The sequence below is a fragment of the Geospiza fortis genome, unplaced genomic scaffold (genome assembly GCF_000277835.1).
Source record: "Geospiza fortis unplaced genomic scaffold, GeoFor_1.0 scaffold394, whole genome shotgun sequence".
NCBI lineage: Eukaryota > Metazoa > Chordata > Aves > Passeriformes > Thraupidae > Geospiza > Geospiza fortis.
Genome location: NW_005054509.1, coordinates 545635 through 559979, shown reverse-complemented (window position 1 = coordinate 559979; position 14345 = coordinate 545635). Strand labels below are relative to the sequence as shown.

Here is a 14345-nt window from a genome sequence, read left to right as displayed (position 1 = left end):
GCTGAACTTCCTCTCTCTTTCTTTACTTTGGAATTGCGTCCTGGCTTTGCTTCTGTGTCAATGTGAAGCAAATCTTCATCTGATGAATCCTCGCTCTGCAAAAACAAGGAAAGGGCTAAAAAAGGTGGAAACTCACTGAGCTGGTCCCCAAGAACAGCACAGTGATTTCTGTAGTCTGCTGCTCCTCCAAAGACACAGGCCTAGCCTTTGGAATTTGCTTTCTTTAAACAAAACAAAACAAAAAAAAAGAACAAAACCAAGTACATGGTAAAAATCCATTTCCTTGTAGCCTGAAGGCATGGCAGGTTTTTCTCTTCCTGTCCAAAGCTCTGAGATCTGATCCTGTTCATGGGCTCTATTCCCTTTACCAGTGATGTTTCCATCCCCACAGCAGCAGAGTGGGAGGATTCCCCAGGCAGAGGAATGGGACAGACATGTAGAACAGTGTCATGTTAGGCTCTGGAAGGGAGCTGCCTGCATCTGGCCCTCTCTCTGGGGCTCAGATTTCTAGGCAGTGTAGTTTGGTGCCTAAGAACACAAGTTCTCCCCCCCTTCCTGCCCTGCTTTCAGGCTGCTACAGCACCAGCCCTTATTGCTGTGGGTGCCAGTCTTGTCTCCAGGTACTCCCTCCTTAGGCTCCTGCACAGGGACACAGCCCCAGCCCTCAGGTACTGACTCAGACACAGGTCTGTACTTCCTCCTGAATGTCCCAGACACAAACCAGGGAGAAAAGAACTCCTTAGTACTGAAGGCCAAACACTTTGGTCATCTTTGGTTCTGTCTTAACAAACTATTTTACTTTTTCTGACTTATTCTGGTATTATAATATGAATTTGTATTAACCACAGTTGGGCAAAACGTTTAATTTCAATGTACTTTGATTTCCAGCACTGAGCTTCAGACACAGGGCACACTCACACCTGGGCTGTCCCATCCTGCAGGTGAGCTCCACCCAGGCTCCCTGACCCTGAGGGGCTGGGCTGGGCCCACCTGGGTTAGCAGTGCTCTGGAGCCAGCCCATAATGGGCACAGAGGCTCTGCCAAGTGGCACAAAACAAACACTTGAGTTGCTACATCACAGGAAGAAAATCACAGAATGGTCTGGGTTGGAAAGGACCTTAAGGAACCTCATGTTCTTGGAGTGTCTCCTTGTGAAGGTACAATAACCTCATACCTTGTATGGTACCGACTCCACCTTTGGCTTCTTAACAGGAGTGTGATGCAGGGCTTCCTTTTTATCTGATAAAACTGAATAAATAAAAAGAAACAAAAAGTCATGGGTTTTTACCCTTCAAAAACCAGCCCTACTATTCCACTCACATTTGACTGACAGGTAAGACATGGCTTTCTTTATTCTAAATCACATAGATTTTGAAGATGATAATGATTTTTTTGGACAATCACCACCTAAGACTTTGTTGAGCAGATAAAGATAAACCAGGAAATATCCTTACAGGGCAGTTCTCTTTTTGCAGTGTTTTTCTTTCTTCTGATTGGAAACTCATCAATTTTTAGTTCACCGTCATCTGACACATATTCATATTCATCCCGTACAGGTTTGGCTTTGTCCTCTTTAAAATTCTGCAGTGACCCAAACACGCTGGTATTCAGATGAGTTTTGACTCCCTTTGAACTGAAAAAAATATTTACAAATCAGTAACACTCTGAGTAGAAAACAGCTTGTGACTTGACAGACAATGAGTATCTCTATGCAGAAATCTCAGTCAAACTTAATTCCTTCAGGGGTGCCAAATCAACTAGAATAATTTTACAAACACATCTCTGAACGTACTATTTATATCTCAAAATAGGACTCTGACTAGAGCACTAGAAGTTTTAATGAGAGGGTATTTTCTGCATTGACCAGAAAGGCAGGTTTTCACCATCTTGTATAAAAATACAAACAATGAACTTTCCTTTTTCAATTGATGTGTGTTGTCATATTTTTACTTACCCAAGCAACTTCTTATTAGAGAAAGAGAATGTGAATTTGTTGTCTTTATTTCCTGACAAAGGCGTCTTTTCCGATTTGTGTTCCTCTTCCATTTTTAGAAGTGAATCAGGTTTACTGTTCTGAAAGGCAAAAGACCAAAACAAAATAAATAAATCAGTTAAATGAGTCCTTTGTGTTTCAGCGTCCCAGGTACCCTCAGAATCTAAGCCTGTTAAATTTTCCTTTATTAAAAACCCTATCAAATTTTCCCTGCAGACAAAGTGTTCTATTCCGTGAGTGAATTTCACTCACCCTGCATTAGCCCTCAAAAAAGGCAAGCTTTTAATCCATAGGGCATAATTCAGATTTCATTAACTCTAATTTTATGCCATTAAAATTAGTTATTGATTATTAGACATTAGTTAGTTATTGCTTTCTCATTAGTTATTGATTTCAAACTTAAACTAGTAGGACTATGTCAGAACAAGGATCACACTGAACCATCTCACTCTTAACAGTCTGGTGTCACTATGGACAAATGGACAATTCAGCACTTGCTTTTGAAGAATCCATCCACCCCCTCTTCTTTTAATTGGGATTAATTGATTATTTCTTCTTAATTTTCTTTTCTTTGGGAACCAAAAATTGGTGCCTCATTCTCTCCGCTTAGGCAGAGCCACAAGCATTTCCCGACCCTTGGCTTATCATCATGTGGCAGAATTTAACAGGAGACATCACCTTGTATTTCCATTTGGCTTCTGTTTTGCTTTTATTTTGCTCTCGAACTTCAAATTTCTCCACCTCATTCTGCTTGCTCGCAGATTCCTTATTGGGAACACTTAAAACATTCTTTGCAGCCTGGGAAAAAAGGCAAGAAAAAGTCCTCTCAATGAGGATGGAGTGCTGCCATGTCAGAAACACGGGCTTTATCTGGGTAATTACATGACATATTTTTGAAATCTCCCATTTATTCTTTTTGAATCCCAAACTGAGGTTCAATTAAATATTGCTCCTTCAGAGTGTGCAGAATAGCAGCTGCACTTCTTGATACACCAATACTCTCCTCTCCCTGTCTGTCACACCATGACAGGTTTCACAAACTGCACACAAACTCTTAGAACTTCAGAAACATTTTAGGAAAGATTTTTCTTCATAAGCATGGATATTTCTTCACAAACAGCATACAACAATTCCTCTGTCAGAGCCTTGATGGATCCTGGCCCCTACTGAAATCAGTAGCAAAATTCATGCTGAATTACAGGGCGTCAGAATTAAAGGACATCAAAAAGAAACTTGTCCTACATGGGCAAAAGTGGAAGAGAACTACTGTTCTGTTTTCAGTCACCCATTCTAGAGTAACATTTCAAGCAAATTAGATACTTTAGAAACAAGTTCTTTCATCACTGACACCTTTTGCTGTCAGTGGGTTTCTGGGAGGCTCCACATCAATGAACAACCAGCAAAGAGTCAAATCAAACCCACCAGCTGGGGAAGAGAAGGGCAATGAGCCAGCAGTTACAAACCTTTGCTTCTGCAGAGCCAGGCTCTCACAATGTGAGTGCATATTATTTTTTGCATGAGACTTACAGAGTGATTTTGTCTCTCTGAGCGTGGGAGAAGAGGGAGAGGTTAAAACACGACCCACCTTCCCCTTCTTTGGCGTCTCGATCTTGGTCAGAGCCTCCTTCGTGTGTGCCTCCAGCAGGTCGAGGTTGGGGATGGCTGGTGGTGGGCTCTCCTTCGCCTTCTTTCCTTTCTTTTTGCCTTCTCCCTTCACTTTCGGTGTTTTGGGAGGTTTGGGGGCTTTGGGAGGCTTCGGAGGTTTGGATGGCTTCAGTTGTTTGGGGGTTTTCACAGTTTTGGGAGTCTTTTTTTTAGGAAGCTTTTCTAGAGGTGGGGGTGGAGGGGTGACCTGGACGGGTGACGGAGCCTCCTCCTTCTCCACAGGACAGATCTCCTCGGCTGGGGGGTTGGCACTCGTGTCTGCTTTGCTGGCCTTTGAAGCGTTCTGTGGTTTGGCACAAAGCACAAGGTGTTCAAGCACACCTGTCCTGCTTTTGATATTCACCTGCACCCTCTGTTAGATGGGGAAACAACCCCAAAGATGCCCAGAGAGGTGGTGGAGGGGATCTGCAGCACAGGTCAGTCCGACTGAGGAATGAAGATCCCATCAAGGCCACAATAACGCCCTGCTCACCAATCCCCACCCCCAGTTCCCACCCCCACATCCTCAAGCCTGGCCTGCACTAACTCCAGAGGCTTGGCCTACAACCTCACTGGGTTGTACCCTCACGTGGCCTGTCCACACAGGATGGATAAAATGAACAGCCTTCTGCTTAAAATGCTGATTGGCTCGTGCAAAAACCCTTTCCATTTAATTCTGATGTGATAAATATAGCAGAATCACATTTCATGCTCTCAGGAAAAATTAGCAGTAAAATAGCTGCCCAATTAAAATTAACACAGATTAATTAAAAATAAATTATTTTCTGCTTAACTTGCTGTTCTGACAATCAGAAAACTTAAATACTACATGAAAGAGGATCAAAGGACATGATAGGTTTAAGTTTTGAGTTCTCTGGATGTGGTTAAGAACAAGGTGGAATGCAGCACAATGTCTTCCTGAGGGAGCTGAGCCAGCTGTGGTCACCTTTTGCCGTCACACGTCTCCACCCAGCAGGATTTGGTACCACACTCAATGGGTGACACCTCCATGCATTTTATAGCCTGGACCCACAATACAGTAAATATTATAAAAACAGCACAAACCTCACTTAATCTTATTTCTTTGGCAAGGTCCTTGATGAGTTGTGCTGGTTTGAAGTTTTCTGGTAGTTCATCTTCATGCTCTGCTAAAGCCTGAAACACAACAAAGTCAAATTGCTGTTTCTGTGCACGTTTTCTTTAAAAATAAAAAAAATCTCTTGAAGTGACTTGTCCATATTTTTTCCTATGTATTTAAATCAATCTTGACTGCATTAGACATTCAAATGAGAAAAAAATGGGTTTTTTCCTATTCTGGATGTTATTGTAACAAGTCATCCTGAGAGAACAACAAAGTCAATCATCTTTTTTCAGATATTATTTCATTTTCACAACTGCAGCATCACTTTGCTCACCCCCTGTTCTCCCAACTCCTTCTCTTTGGCATCTTAGAACTGGATGTTTTGCAATGGAGATGTTATTTTTTCCAGAATTTCCTCTCTGCTCCATCAACTGACAAACGCATAATATTAATCCAGGCTTCCTCTCCTACCTGTTTTTTAGTCCACGACCTGAAAGCACCATTGAGAATCTTTGCTCCCTGAAGGAGATGAGCAGGAGGTTGTTGTCCAGCTTTATGCAAACCTAAGAAAAGAAAAAAACCAATGTCATTCAACCACTGACAGCTACAGTTGTTTACAGAAAGCATTTAATTTGAAAATTGTAACTGGAAAAGCTGAAGTTAACTCTTTGAGAGTTGATCCCACAAATGAATCCCTACTAGAATGTGATGGCAATAAGCAGTGCTTTTACTGTGTCCCAGATCCAGCTGAGCCTTCCCACCCTGTGCTCCTGTCAGTTATGGCTACTGAAATTCAGGGGAACTGTCCCCAGATCCCAAAGCTGAGCCATCAGGGCAAGCAAGGAAATGCAGTTTTACCTTTGAATTTCTCTAGCAGATGCTTCCCCATGTACCAACAGGCTGTTTCAAAGTTGGGGAACTGAGTCAGACTCACGATTTTCAATCGCCTTTCTACTTCATAGGCCCTGCAAGACAAAGCCACAGGAAACTGAGCACGGCAGAGCGTGATGTGTCACAGAAGTGCCAGGGTCACTTTGCAGTGGGTTCCCTCTCTGTTCTGCTGCCACATAGACTGGCCTCAGGACAAAAGCAAAACATGACAGCACTGGTAAAATACTGAGATACAGATATATGATGGTTTTATTGCATTATTTTCCCAGAATCAGTAAACAACTAATTGCATTGTCTTACACTGGGCAAAGAGCCCAGCCGAGCAGGTGGGGGCTGATCCAGCTGCGAGTGGCAGGTGCCAGGGAAAAGCTCCAGGCAGTGTGTGACCTGCCTTCAGGATGGGGCCACACCAATCCAGGCTCCCCAGGCACCCTCCCGTGCCTTGTCAGCGTGTGCAAGGACAGCTCAGGATCAGTCACCACCAGGGAACACGGTCAGAGGGGGCAAAGGTGGGTGCCCCAGCCAGAACTGCCCAAGAGCTACACCAGCATTACTGTCAGTGATTCATTATTACTGATCTATTAAAAAATGAGCTCTACATAACATGAGATTTTAAAGACAGATTACCTCATCTGCATTTCCACGCTTAGGCTGTGTAGAAAATGTCCTGCAAAGGCCAGGCAGTCTACTGGTGTTAGAGTTGCATAAATCCAGCCTAAAAGAGAGAGAAGAGTCCTCAAGACAAGAACTCAAAGGCCATTAGCACAGACTTCAACCCCAAATGATGTCTACACTTCACTGACACCTTGCTCCACAGGTACCCACACAGCCCAGCCCCAGAACCACACACACTTTGAACAGAGCTGCCTCTGGTCCCTTCTTTGTTTTGCTACATAATGGCAGCTGCTTTCCTGTCTCCACAAAGACCTGAAACAGCCCCTGACGGGCTTTATCACAGTGTCAGAATCAGGTGTTTTCCAAACACGTCTTTTCATACAGAAATCTACTCAAGTTTGTGAATCTCTGTAAATTGCTCTGTGTTTGTTCCACCATCTGCTCCACAGATGGTCATAAGAGAAATACCTACTTTCCACTTCTTACACCCAAGGTAAAATTCAAGTGCGGAAACATTTGGTGCAAGAGTCTACTCACACACAGTGACCTGTAGTTCCTTAGTGTCACAGGGGTTAATGCCTGTGACAAGGATTTGGGGGTGTCATGGTCAGAATGCATGGTCAAATTCACTCCATGTAAATAATCTGTGAGATGTCAGAAAGCACCAATGCCATGGTGGATACAGAAAGAGAACTCATGAGTTACTACAACCCAGCTAGACCACAAGTGGAACAAGTTTAACTTTTCTCCCTACAAGTTTAACTTTTAAAAGGCTGCTAAAATGTTAACAGAAAGCAGTAAAAGTTCTGATTTGTTTTGTTTGTAAGCACATGAAATAATATCTCTACTGAGAATTAGACTCTGTACTTTGTCAGAGAGAGTTGTCAAATCCTACCCCTCTGGCATTTAGGATGTGCTACTCTAAAGGATGAGGAAAGCCCTCCTCCCCCAGCTGCTCACCTGATGGGATGAAGAGTGTCTGGCCTTGTTTAACAGTGCATTTGTAACATTTATCTACTTGGTCTGCAAAAAACATCTCACTGTGATTTGCTGCTGACTGCCAGCGTTCATAGAGAGAAATATTTGCAGAGGCTGGTTTGATGAGATAAAAGATCTTTTCTCCCTGAATTAGAAATATAAAATTAGCAATGAGCAGCCAAATCAAACAACACTGCACTGGCGTACACACACACACACACACACACACACACACACAGAGTTACCTAAATATACAAGTATGTGTATTTTGGCGGTATTCAAATAAAATTAATTAGTCAGCTTTTTACAGAAGGGCTGAAATAATTAAATCACACCTGACTACATCTGCTCAGATTTGCAGGAGTGATGGTACAAAAGGTTTACAGTGCCAGGTTCCATCACACTGCAAAAATAGGACGTGCTATCTTTAAAGCCTAGGGTGATATATGTGCAGAAGGCACTAAACAAATATTAAAATCCTAATAGAGAGAAAAACACAGGACTTCCATGCTCCAAGTGCTTTCTCACTCAGGAGACCCTGGCACCTCGGGGAGGGCACTCAGAGCAGTTAAGGCTCAGATGCAACAGGACAATGACGAAAAAACCTGAGAACTGAATTTTGGAGAGAATTCGACAATGGCCTGATGGCCTCTGTGGATAAAATTGAGTTTGTTACCAGCCACACCTGAAAGCCAGGCTCCCTCACCTTCAGCACGTGGTACCAGGCAGAAGCCCCCCCAGAGTCTATGTGGAAGTCAGTGTAGCTGTCCTTCACACAGATCAGGCAGTACTTGGTCACTTTGGGTTTAGCCAGCAGAGCATCGTCAGGCCAGTAGTTTTCCACCCAGGACAGCTTCTTAACGATATCAGGAGGCTCTACAAAGCTGGACATCCTTACAGACAGAGTGGAGAACAGACAGGCAGCTTTTAAAACAGAGCACCAGGACCCTGGTACAGCAAGAAGCAAGTGTGACAAAACCTGCATGGTAAACTGGAGCAGCTCCTCTTGTGGCAGTGGAACTGCTCATCATTCAGAAAATTAGGGAAAACTGTTTACAGACAGAGATTTAATGTTTTTTAAGTGTGATGACTTAACAACAATCCTTTGCCTTCTTTCAGCAGTATCATCCATGATCAAATATGTGATGGTTGTAGTTTTCCAGCCCCCGCTACACAGGCTCAGGGACCAACACTGCTGTGATCACAGTCACCTTCCCAGCCCCCTCCAGAACAGAAAGTGAAATGTGTGCACTTGGACAGAACTCCCCTGGTAAACCGGAAAAATTAGCAAGTCAAGCTTAATATTAATAATCCAAATAACAACAACATTAATGCTTGTCAATAAGTAACTCTTGATCTGATGCTGAAAATCAGCAATCTTATTTAGATGGAGTAAATTAAATCAAAAGCTGACAAGAAGGAAAAACTCTAACTTGGGTTGATAATGTGAATATATTTAAAATATAAGATATATAATACATATTTCTATAATTTATATGAATGAACCTATTTATGTACATTAAGAACATACTCTTACTGGATATGTATCTAAATTTATACAAAATATTATCTTCATTCACACTGAACATATGTTCCGATTTATTTATTTATGTCATTTGTATATTATGTTTTTTTCAAATACATAACATATACTATAATCACAGCTAAGACAATGCAGTGGCATGACAACCAGATATTAAATGTTTCATCCTAGAACGTGCTAAATTTTTGATTCAAATAGTCCAAAATTTGGGCTGATAGTGCAGGAGGTAAAGATTCACTGCTAGGCACTCTAAAATACCATGTCAGTAAAAGTACCTGCACTTCAAGCCAATATTAAATGCTCCCACATGTCATTGTGCTCAGTGTCAAGCCCTAATGACAATAACTCCATTTCCATGGCAGGGAAGATGGAGCTGTACATTCAATTAAACTGTCACTGTCTATGCTAAGAAATAAAATATTTGCTATTTATGTCTCGATTAGAGGAGTATGAACGACAGCTGCAGCAGTCCTTCAGGAAAAAAAGACATCCCATTATTTGGGGAGAATGGCAGTAAGCTAAAAAAATCTCTGCTGAGAATCCCGGTGGTCTCAAACCTGCAGTGAGCAGAGCTGCTCTCTGCAGTGATGGGGGTGAGCCACTAAATCCCAGCCTGGGAAAAATGAGCTCGTCATTATCCACCAGGCTTCTTTTCCAGCCTTCGTGCTGAAGCAGAATGCTCCCAAAACCAACCATTCTTTGTTTTTCTGCTGACATTCATTATCATCTGTGTAGTGTGTTTGTGTGTAAAAGGATCTTTTCCTCTTCCTGGTGCTTCCCTTCTGGAAGCACCAGCTACCCCAAAGGATCCAGGGCCTGTGAAAACAACCTGCACAGCTTTTGGGGTTGAGAATCTCAGAGATGCCCCCGCTCACTGCTGGAAGGAAAGCACTGCTCAGTTATGGCAGCACAGCTACAGAGAGCACCAGGCAGTGCCCTCAGCATTGGCATCAGCTAATCATGGAATCACTGGCTGCTTTGGGCTGGAAGGGACCTTAAAGACCAGCTCATTTCCACCTTGTCCTGGGCAGGGACACCTCCCACTGTCCCAGGCTGCTCCCAGCCCCAGTGTCCAGCCTGGCCTTGGGCACTGCCAGGGATCCGGGGCAGCCCCAGCTGCTCTGGGCACCCTGTGCCAGCGCCTGCCCACCCGCACAGGGAGGAATTTCTTCCCAATATCTGATCCCTCTGATCTGCACCATCACCTCCAGTACCACCCTGACCCTGAGCTGCTGTCAGACAGATCACAGGTTAGCTGGAAAAAGCACTGAAAGCGTAACTAGAACACATGCTGTAGGATTACAGAATTATAACAAAATTCCAAAGTTATTCTCCTCAAAGGACACCCAGTGACATGTTACCCTACACCTAAAGTCAGAGCAACCAGAAGCTGCTAAACAACTTTCCTTAAGGAGGAAAAGCACTGGGGAAGGCAGAGGCTGAACCCAGCCACATATCCCAGACACAATGTGAGATTCAGTAATTTAAAATTATAATTTATATATATAATTCTATGTGAGCAATATTAATATAATTCAAAAATAAACACATAGGGTAGTATAGTATACAGCTATGTTATTATATAGAAATACGTTATGTACAAAATAATAGATTAAATAAAAATTATAAATCAAAATAAATCTATAGTAATTACTGTGCAGCAGGCTGGACCCTTACCTGGTGTCAGAGAACTCCAGGTTTGTGACATTTAAGACCCTTTTCCTGTTTGTGCTGTAGTAATAATCCACAAATTCCTTGAGCTTCATCTTGCAATCTTTCTGCTTGGTGACATCAGTGACATCAACGCTCCGCTCCGGCCCTGCACGTGAATTCAGTGGAGAGGACAGGTTGATGGACAGCCTGCCTTGCCCCCTTTTCTATGCTTGGGGGTGAGTTAACCTGTCCAGAAACATCTCAGTCTTCTGAGTTTCTGACCTTTTCAGCCCTTGGATCCTCCCTGTTGCTTTTGTATGTACCCGCACAGACACACATGCACGAAAGACCTGCATATACATAAATACCTATCACATGGTGCTTTTGCAGTCCTGAACCTGGGAAAACCATTCCTCGATGCTACTTTGGCTGTTACTGCTTATGCAGAGCTGTGGAGAGCAGTGCAGGCTGGCTCAGCCTCACTGCCAAGCTGCCACACAAAACAAGAATGACTTAATTGCTAACTACAGCCTCCCACTACCTCAAAAGCTGCACTGAGACCAGCACAGCTCATGACACAGACAATATTTTAGAATACATTTTACAATTCTCCATACAACTAATTATTTCCATAAAGCAGCTGAGCTCCAGGCACTGCAATGCCAGGTACTCACCAACATAGTTCTCGACGTCGCTGACGTAGAAGGTGGGGGCAGGCACAGCCAGGCCCAGCCCATCCTTCTTGGGGACCAGGATGGGCTCAGCAAAGCCCTTCTCTTCCAAATACTCTGCTGTCAGCTGGCTGCCTGGCACTTTCACCACTATGTCTTCAGCACTGCAAAAGCAAACACAGATTCAGCGGTGAGGAGCTCCACACCGAGTTTGGAATGTTTTGCATTTCACTGCTGAAAGGAAGACACTGTGGAAAAGGAATTATAGGCAAATCAGGTACATAAGCCAAAACCCCATTTATTGCAAAGCGGAAAGGGCACAAAAAATCATGCAATCACTCGAGCCTCATGCTCTAACTACTGGGAAGACCTAAAATACCAGCTTATGGCAAAAGACCATTTTCCTCAGCTGTAGCATCAGTCGAGCTACCAGTGATCAATGTTAAAGAATTAATGTTAAATGTTTCACTCTAAAGAAGATGAGGTTAAAAATGTTACCCAATTTCAAATAAATGGCCCTAGAAATGCTTCACAAATAATTTTAAAGCAGTTGAATAATGTGCTCAGGAAGTATTCTGCAGATAATTTTGAAGTGGCAGGGACACTTTCCACTGTCCCAGGCTGCTCCAAGCCCTGTCCAACCTGGCCTTGGACACTTCCAGGCATCCAGGAGCAGTCACAGCTGCTCTGGGCACCCTGTGACAGGGCCTCTTCCCCCACAGAGAATAATCAATTTAATTGTTTTCACTGCTACTCTTGCTACTCCAGTACTATTTTGGTATTAAATATTTTAGAACAGAATTACATGAATAATATTTTTTGCCTTTTTGCTCAGTGTTCCTTTTGACCTGAGACCCTCCCAAGCACTCACTGGGGGTTGTCATTCCCTGCCTCATGCTGGGAGTCACCAGTGATGCTCCTGGTGTGACCCCCTGTCCCCTCCAGCAGCCTCCAGGTGCTGGGGTCTGGTCTGTCCCATCTGCACATCCCATTCATTTGCTTTGTGGGAGAAAATTCCTCCACAAGACTTTGTGTCTGAGTCCTGGATCTTGCAGGCATTTCTTTGTTCTACAGACCTTCCTGTCTCAGGAGATTTCATTTGGCAGCAGGATTTTCTTATGCATACATTAATGAGTAACAAAGAGAAAAAATGGGGGGCTGTATTATTTATAACAATGTTGGAGTGACTCAGAGATACTGTTTGTGTGACTGCAGTCTCAGAGGCCACCCGAGGTTACTGAAATCAGCCTGCCTGGGCCATAAATCTTTCTGAAAATGAGCTGTGTAACCTGTCAAATTGCAAATTACAAAAAAAAAAAGTACAAACAGCAAAGATAAAAAACCTTGCAGGCCCCAACGGAAATAGCCAGGCAAGTAAAAATACTGGATCCTGAGCTCAGCAAAACACATCTGTATAAGCTGCAAAATACTTTACAGGACTGTTTTCAGTTTTTTCTTTAAGCAGCCTGAGACTAGTACTTAAATAAAGTGTGAAATTTAATTCTCCATAAAAAGGAAGAAGTTCTGTGTTTACTTTGCCAGTCTCCAAGGATTCTTCTAAAAAAATTAGTTATTAATAATTAAGGATTTATTTGGCTACAGCCTACATTAAAGAGCTTAAAGAAAATGATCACTTTTGCAAATGGCTGTGGAGCAGCCTAATAACATGTGGGACATGTCACCTAACAATTGGCACCATTCATTGCCCCAGTGAGAGAGCTTTTGTCACCCAGCGACTGAGTGTGTCATTGTTCTGTCCAAGATGGGGACAGACTTCAGCAAAGTCGTTAGAATTTTAAGAACTGGAGACTTCTGTGCAATAAATGGGTTAGATTCTTATGCAAGTGGATGTTCTAGGGGCCAAACACACTCTGGTTCAGCCTGGGGAAGAGAAGGCTCTAGGGAGATCCCAAACCGACCCTTAGTGCCTAAAGGGGGCTTATAAAGAACAGCAAGAGTGAGTTTCTCCAGAGGCAGATAGTGATAGGACAAGAGAGAAGAGTTTTAAACTAGGAGAGATTTAGATTGGATGTTTGGAAGGAATTGTTCCCTGTGAGGGTGGGCAGGCCCTGGCACAGGGTGCCCAGAGCAGCCCCTGGATCCCTGGCAGTGCCCAAGGCCAGGCTGGACAGGGCTGGGAGCAGCCTGGGACAGGGGGAGGTGTCCCTGCCATGGCAGGGGTGGCACTGGATGGGCTTTAAGGTCCCTTCCCACCCAAACTGTTCTCCGATTCCATCATCCTTGCCTTCCCAAATCCCAGCATCTATGGAAATCCACAGGCACTGGGCTCAGCTGAGAGGAGATCTGAATACAGATGCACAAATGTGAAAAAGGGAAGAGCCTGGGACATCTACAATCAAACAGCACTGATTTAATCGCCAATACTCTTCAATGCTTCCAGCACAGACCATCCCCAGCCTCCCAGGACCCCAGCACCGCCCCTGTACCCCGTCCACAGCGAAACCCACCTGGGAAATGTCCGACTCCGCAGCTCTTTTATAAACACTTGGCTCCCGTTCTGTACGGGCTTCACCTCCGTTGTCTGGCCGGTATCATGCTTATGCCAATTTCTTTTCTTTTTCACTGAAAAAGAATGAATTGGACAGCTATGTTAAGTTGAAGGTAATTATTAAGACATAGGCAGAAAGGATGAATCTTCATTTAATTTCTCTCATGAGCAGAGTGGAGGGAACCCCTGCCATGCTGCCCTGCAGATTTTAATATTGCTCTCAGTGCCCCATTAGACAATCGTGGTGCAGCTGAAGATCCATTACAGAGTGAGCAGCGAGCATTTTGGAGCAGAGGGCAGCATTTGGGTAATTGCTGAGCTGCAGTGCCTGCAGCCTCACACAAGCACTGGCTCTGGACACCCTGGGCTGTCATACTGCCCCTCATCCTCACCAGGAAACTCCCTGAAAGCCCCTCGGCCCAACCTGCAGGATGGATGTGCGGGAGTTACCATTCTGTGGGATTACTGCACTCGTCAGGAATTACCTCAGAATAAAGCTCTGTCCAGTAGTGCTGCATTTGACACCAAGTCTGATGAGATTTTAGTGTGCCCTGCACACAGCATGGACAGGGAAGGAAAAGGAAAAGGAAAAGGAAAAGGAAAAGGAAAAGGAAAAGGAAAAGGAAAAGGAAAAGGAAAAGGAAAATTTACTAGTTGCTAGAAGTGCAGGGAAGGGAATTTATTATGGCTCAGAGCTGCAGCTGATTGAGGCCCCTTGAGGGATGGACACACAGGACAGTCCACCAGGGATAAAGGGCCAGCAGGAA

At 43.8% G+C, this 14345-nt stretch overlaps 1 protein-coding gene across 1 annotated transcript in view; it reads right to left on the bottom strand.

Annotated features, from left to right (window-relative positions):
- Positions 1–14345, bottom strand: part of PHF2 (PHD finger protein 2) — a 34460-nt gene that overhangs the window by 13279 nt on the left and 6836 nt on the right. The window contains 15 exon segments of the mRNA XM_031063514.1: positions 1–95; positions 1175–1248; positions 1455–1633; positions 1955–2073; positions 2672–2791; positions 3579–3941; positions 4703–4792; positions 5190–5281; positions 5577–5683; positions 6237–6324; positions 7185–7347; positions 7909–8095; positions 10423–10564; positions 11073–11233; positions 13538–13652. Of these exon segments, the coding sequence (XP_030919374.1) occupies positions 1–95; positions 1175–1248; positions 1455–1633; positions 1955–2073; positions 2672–2791; positions 3579–3941; positions 4703–4792; positions 5190–5281; positions 5577–5683; positions 6237–6324; positions 7185–7347; positions 7909–8095; positions 10423–10564; positions 11073–11233; positions 13538–13652 (2095 nt within the window).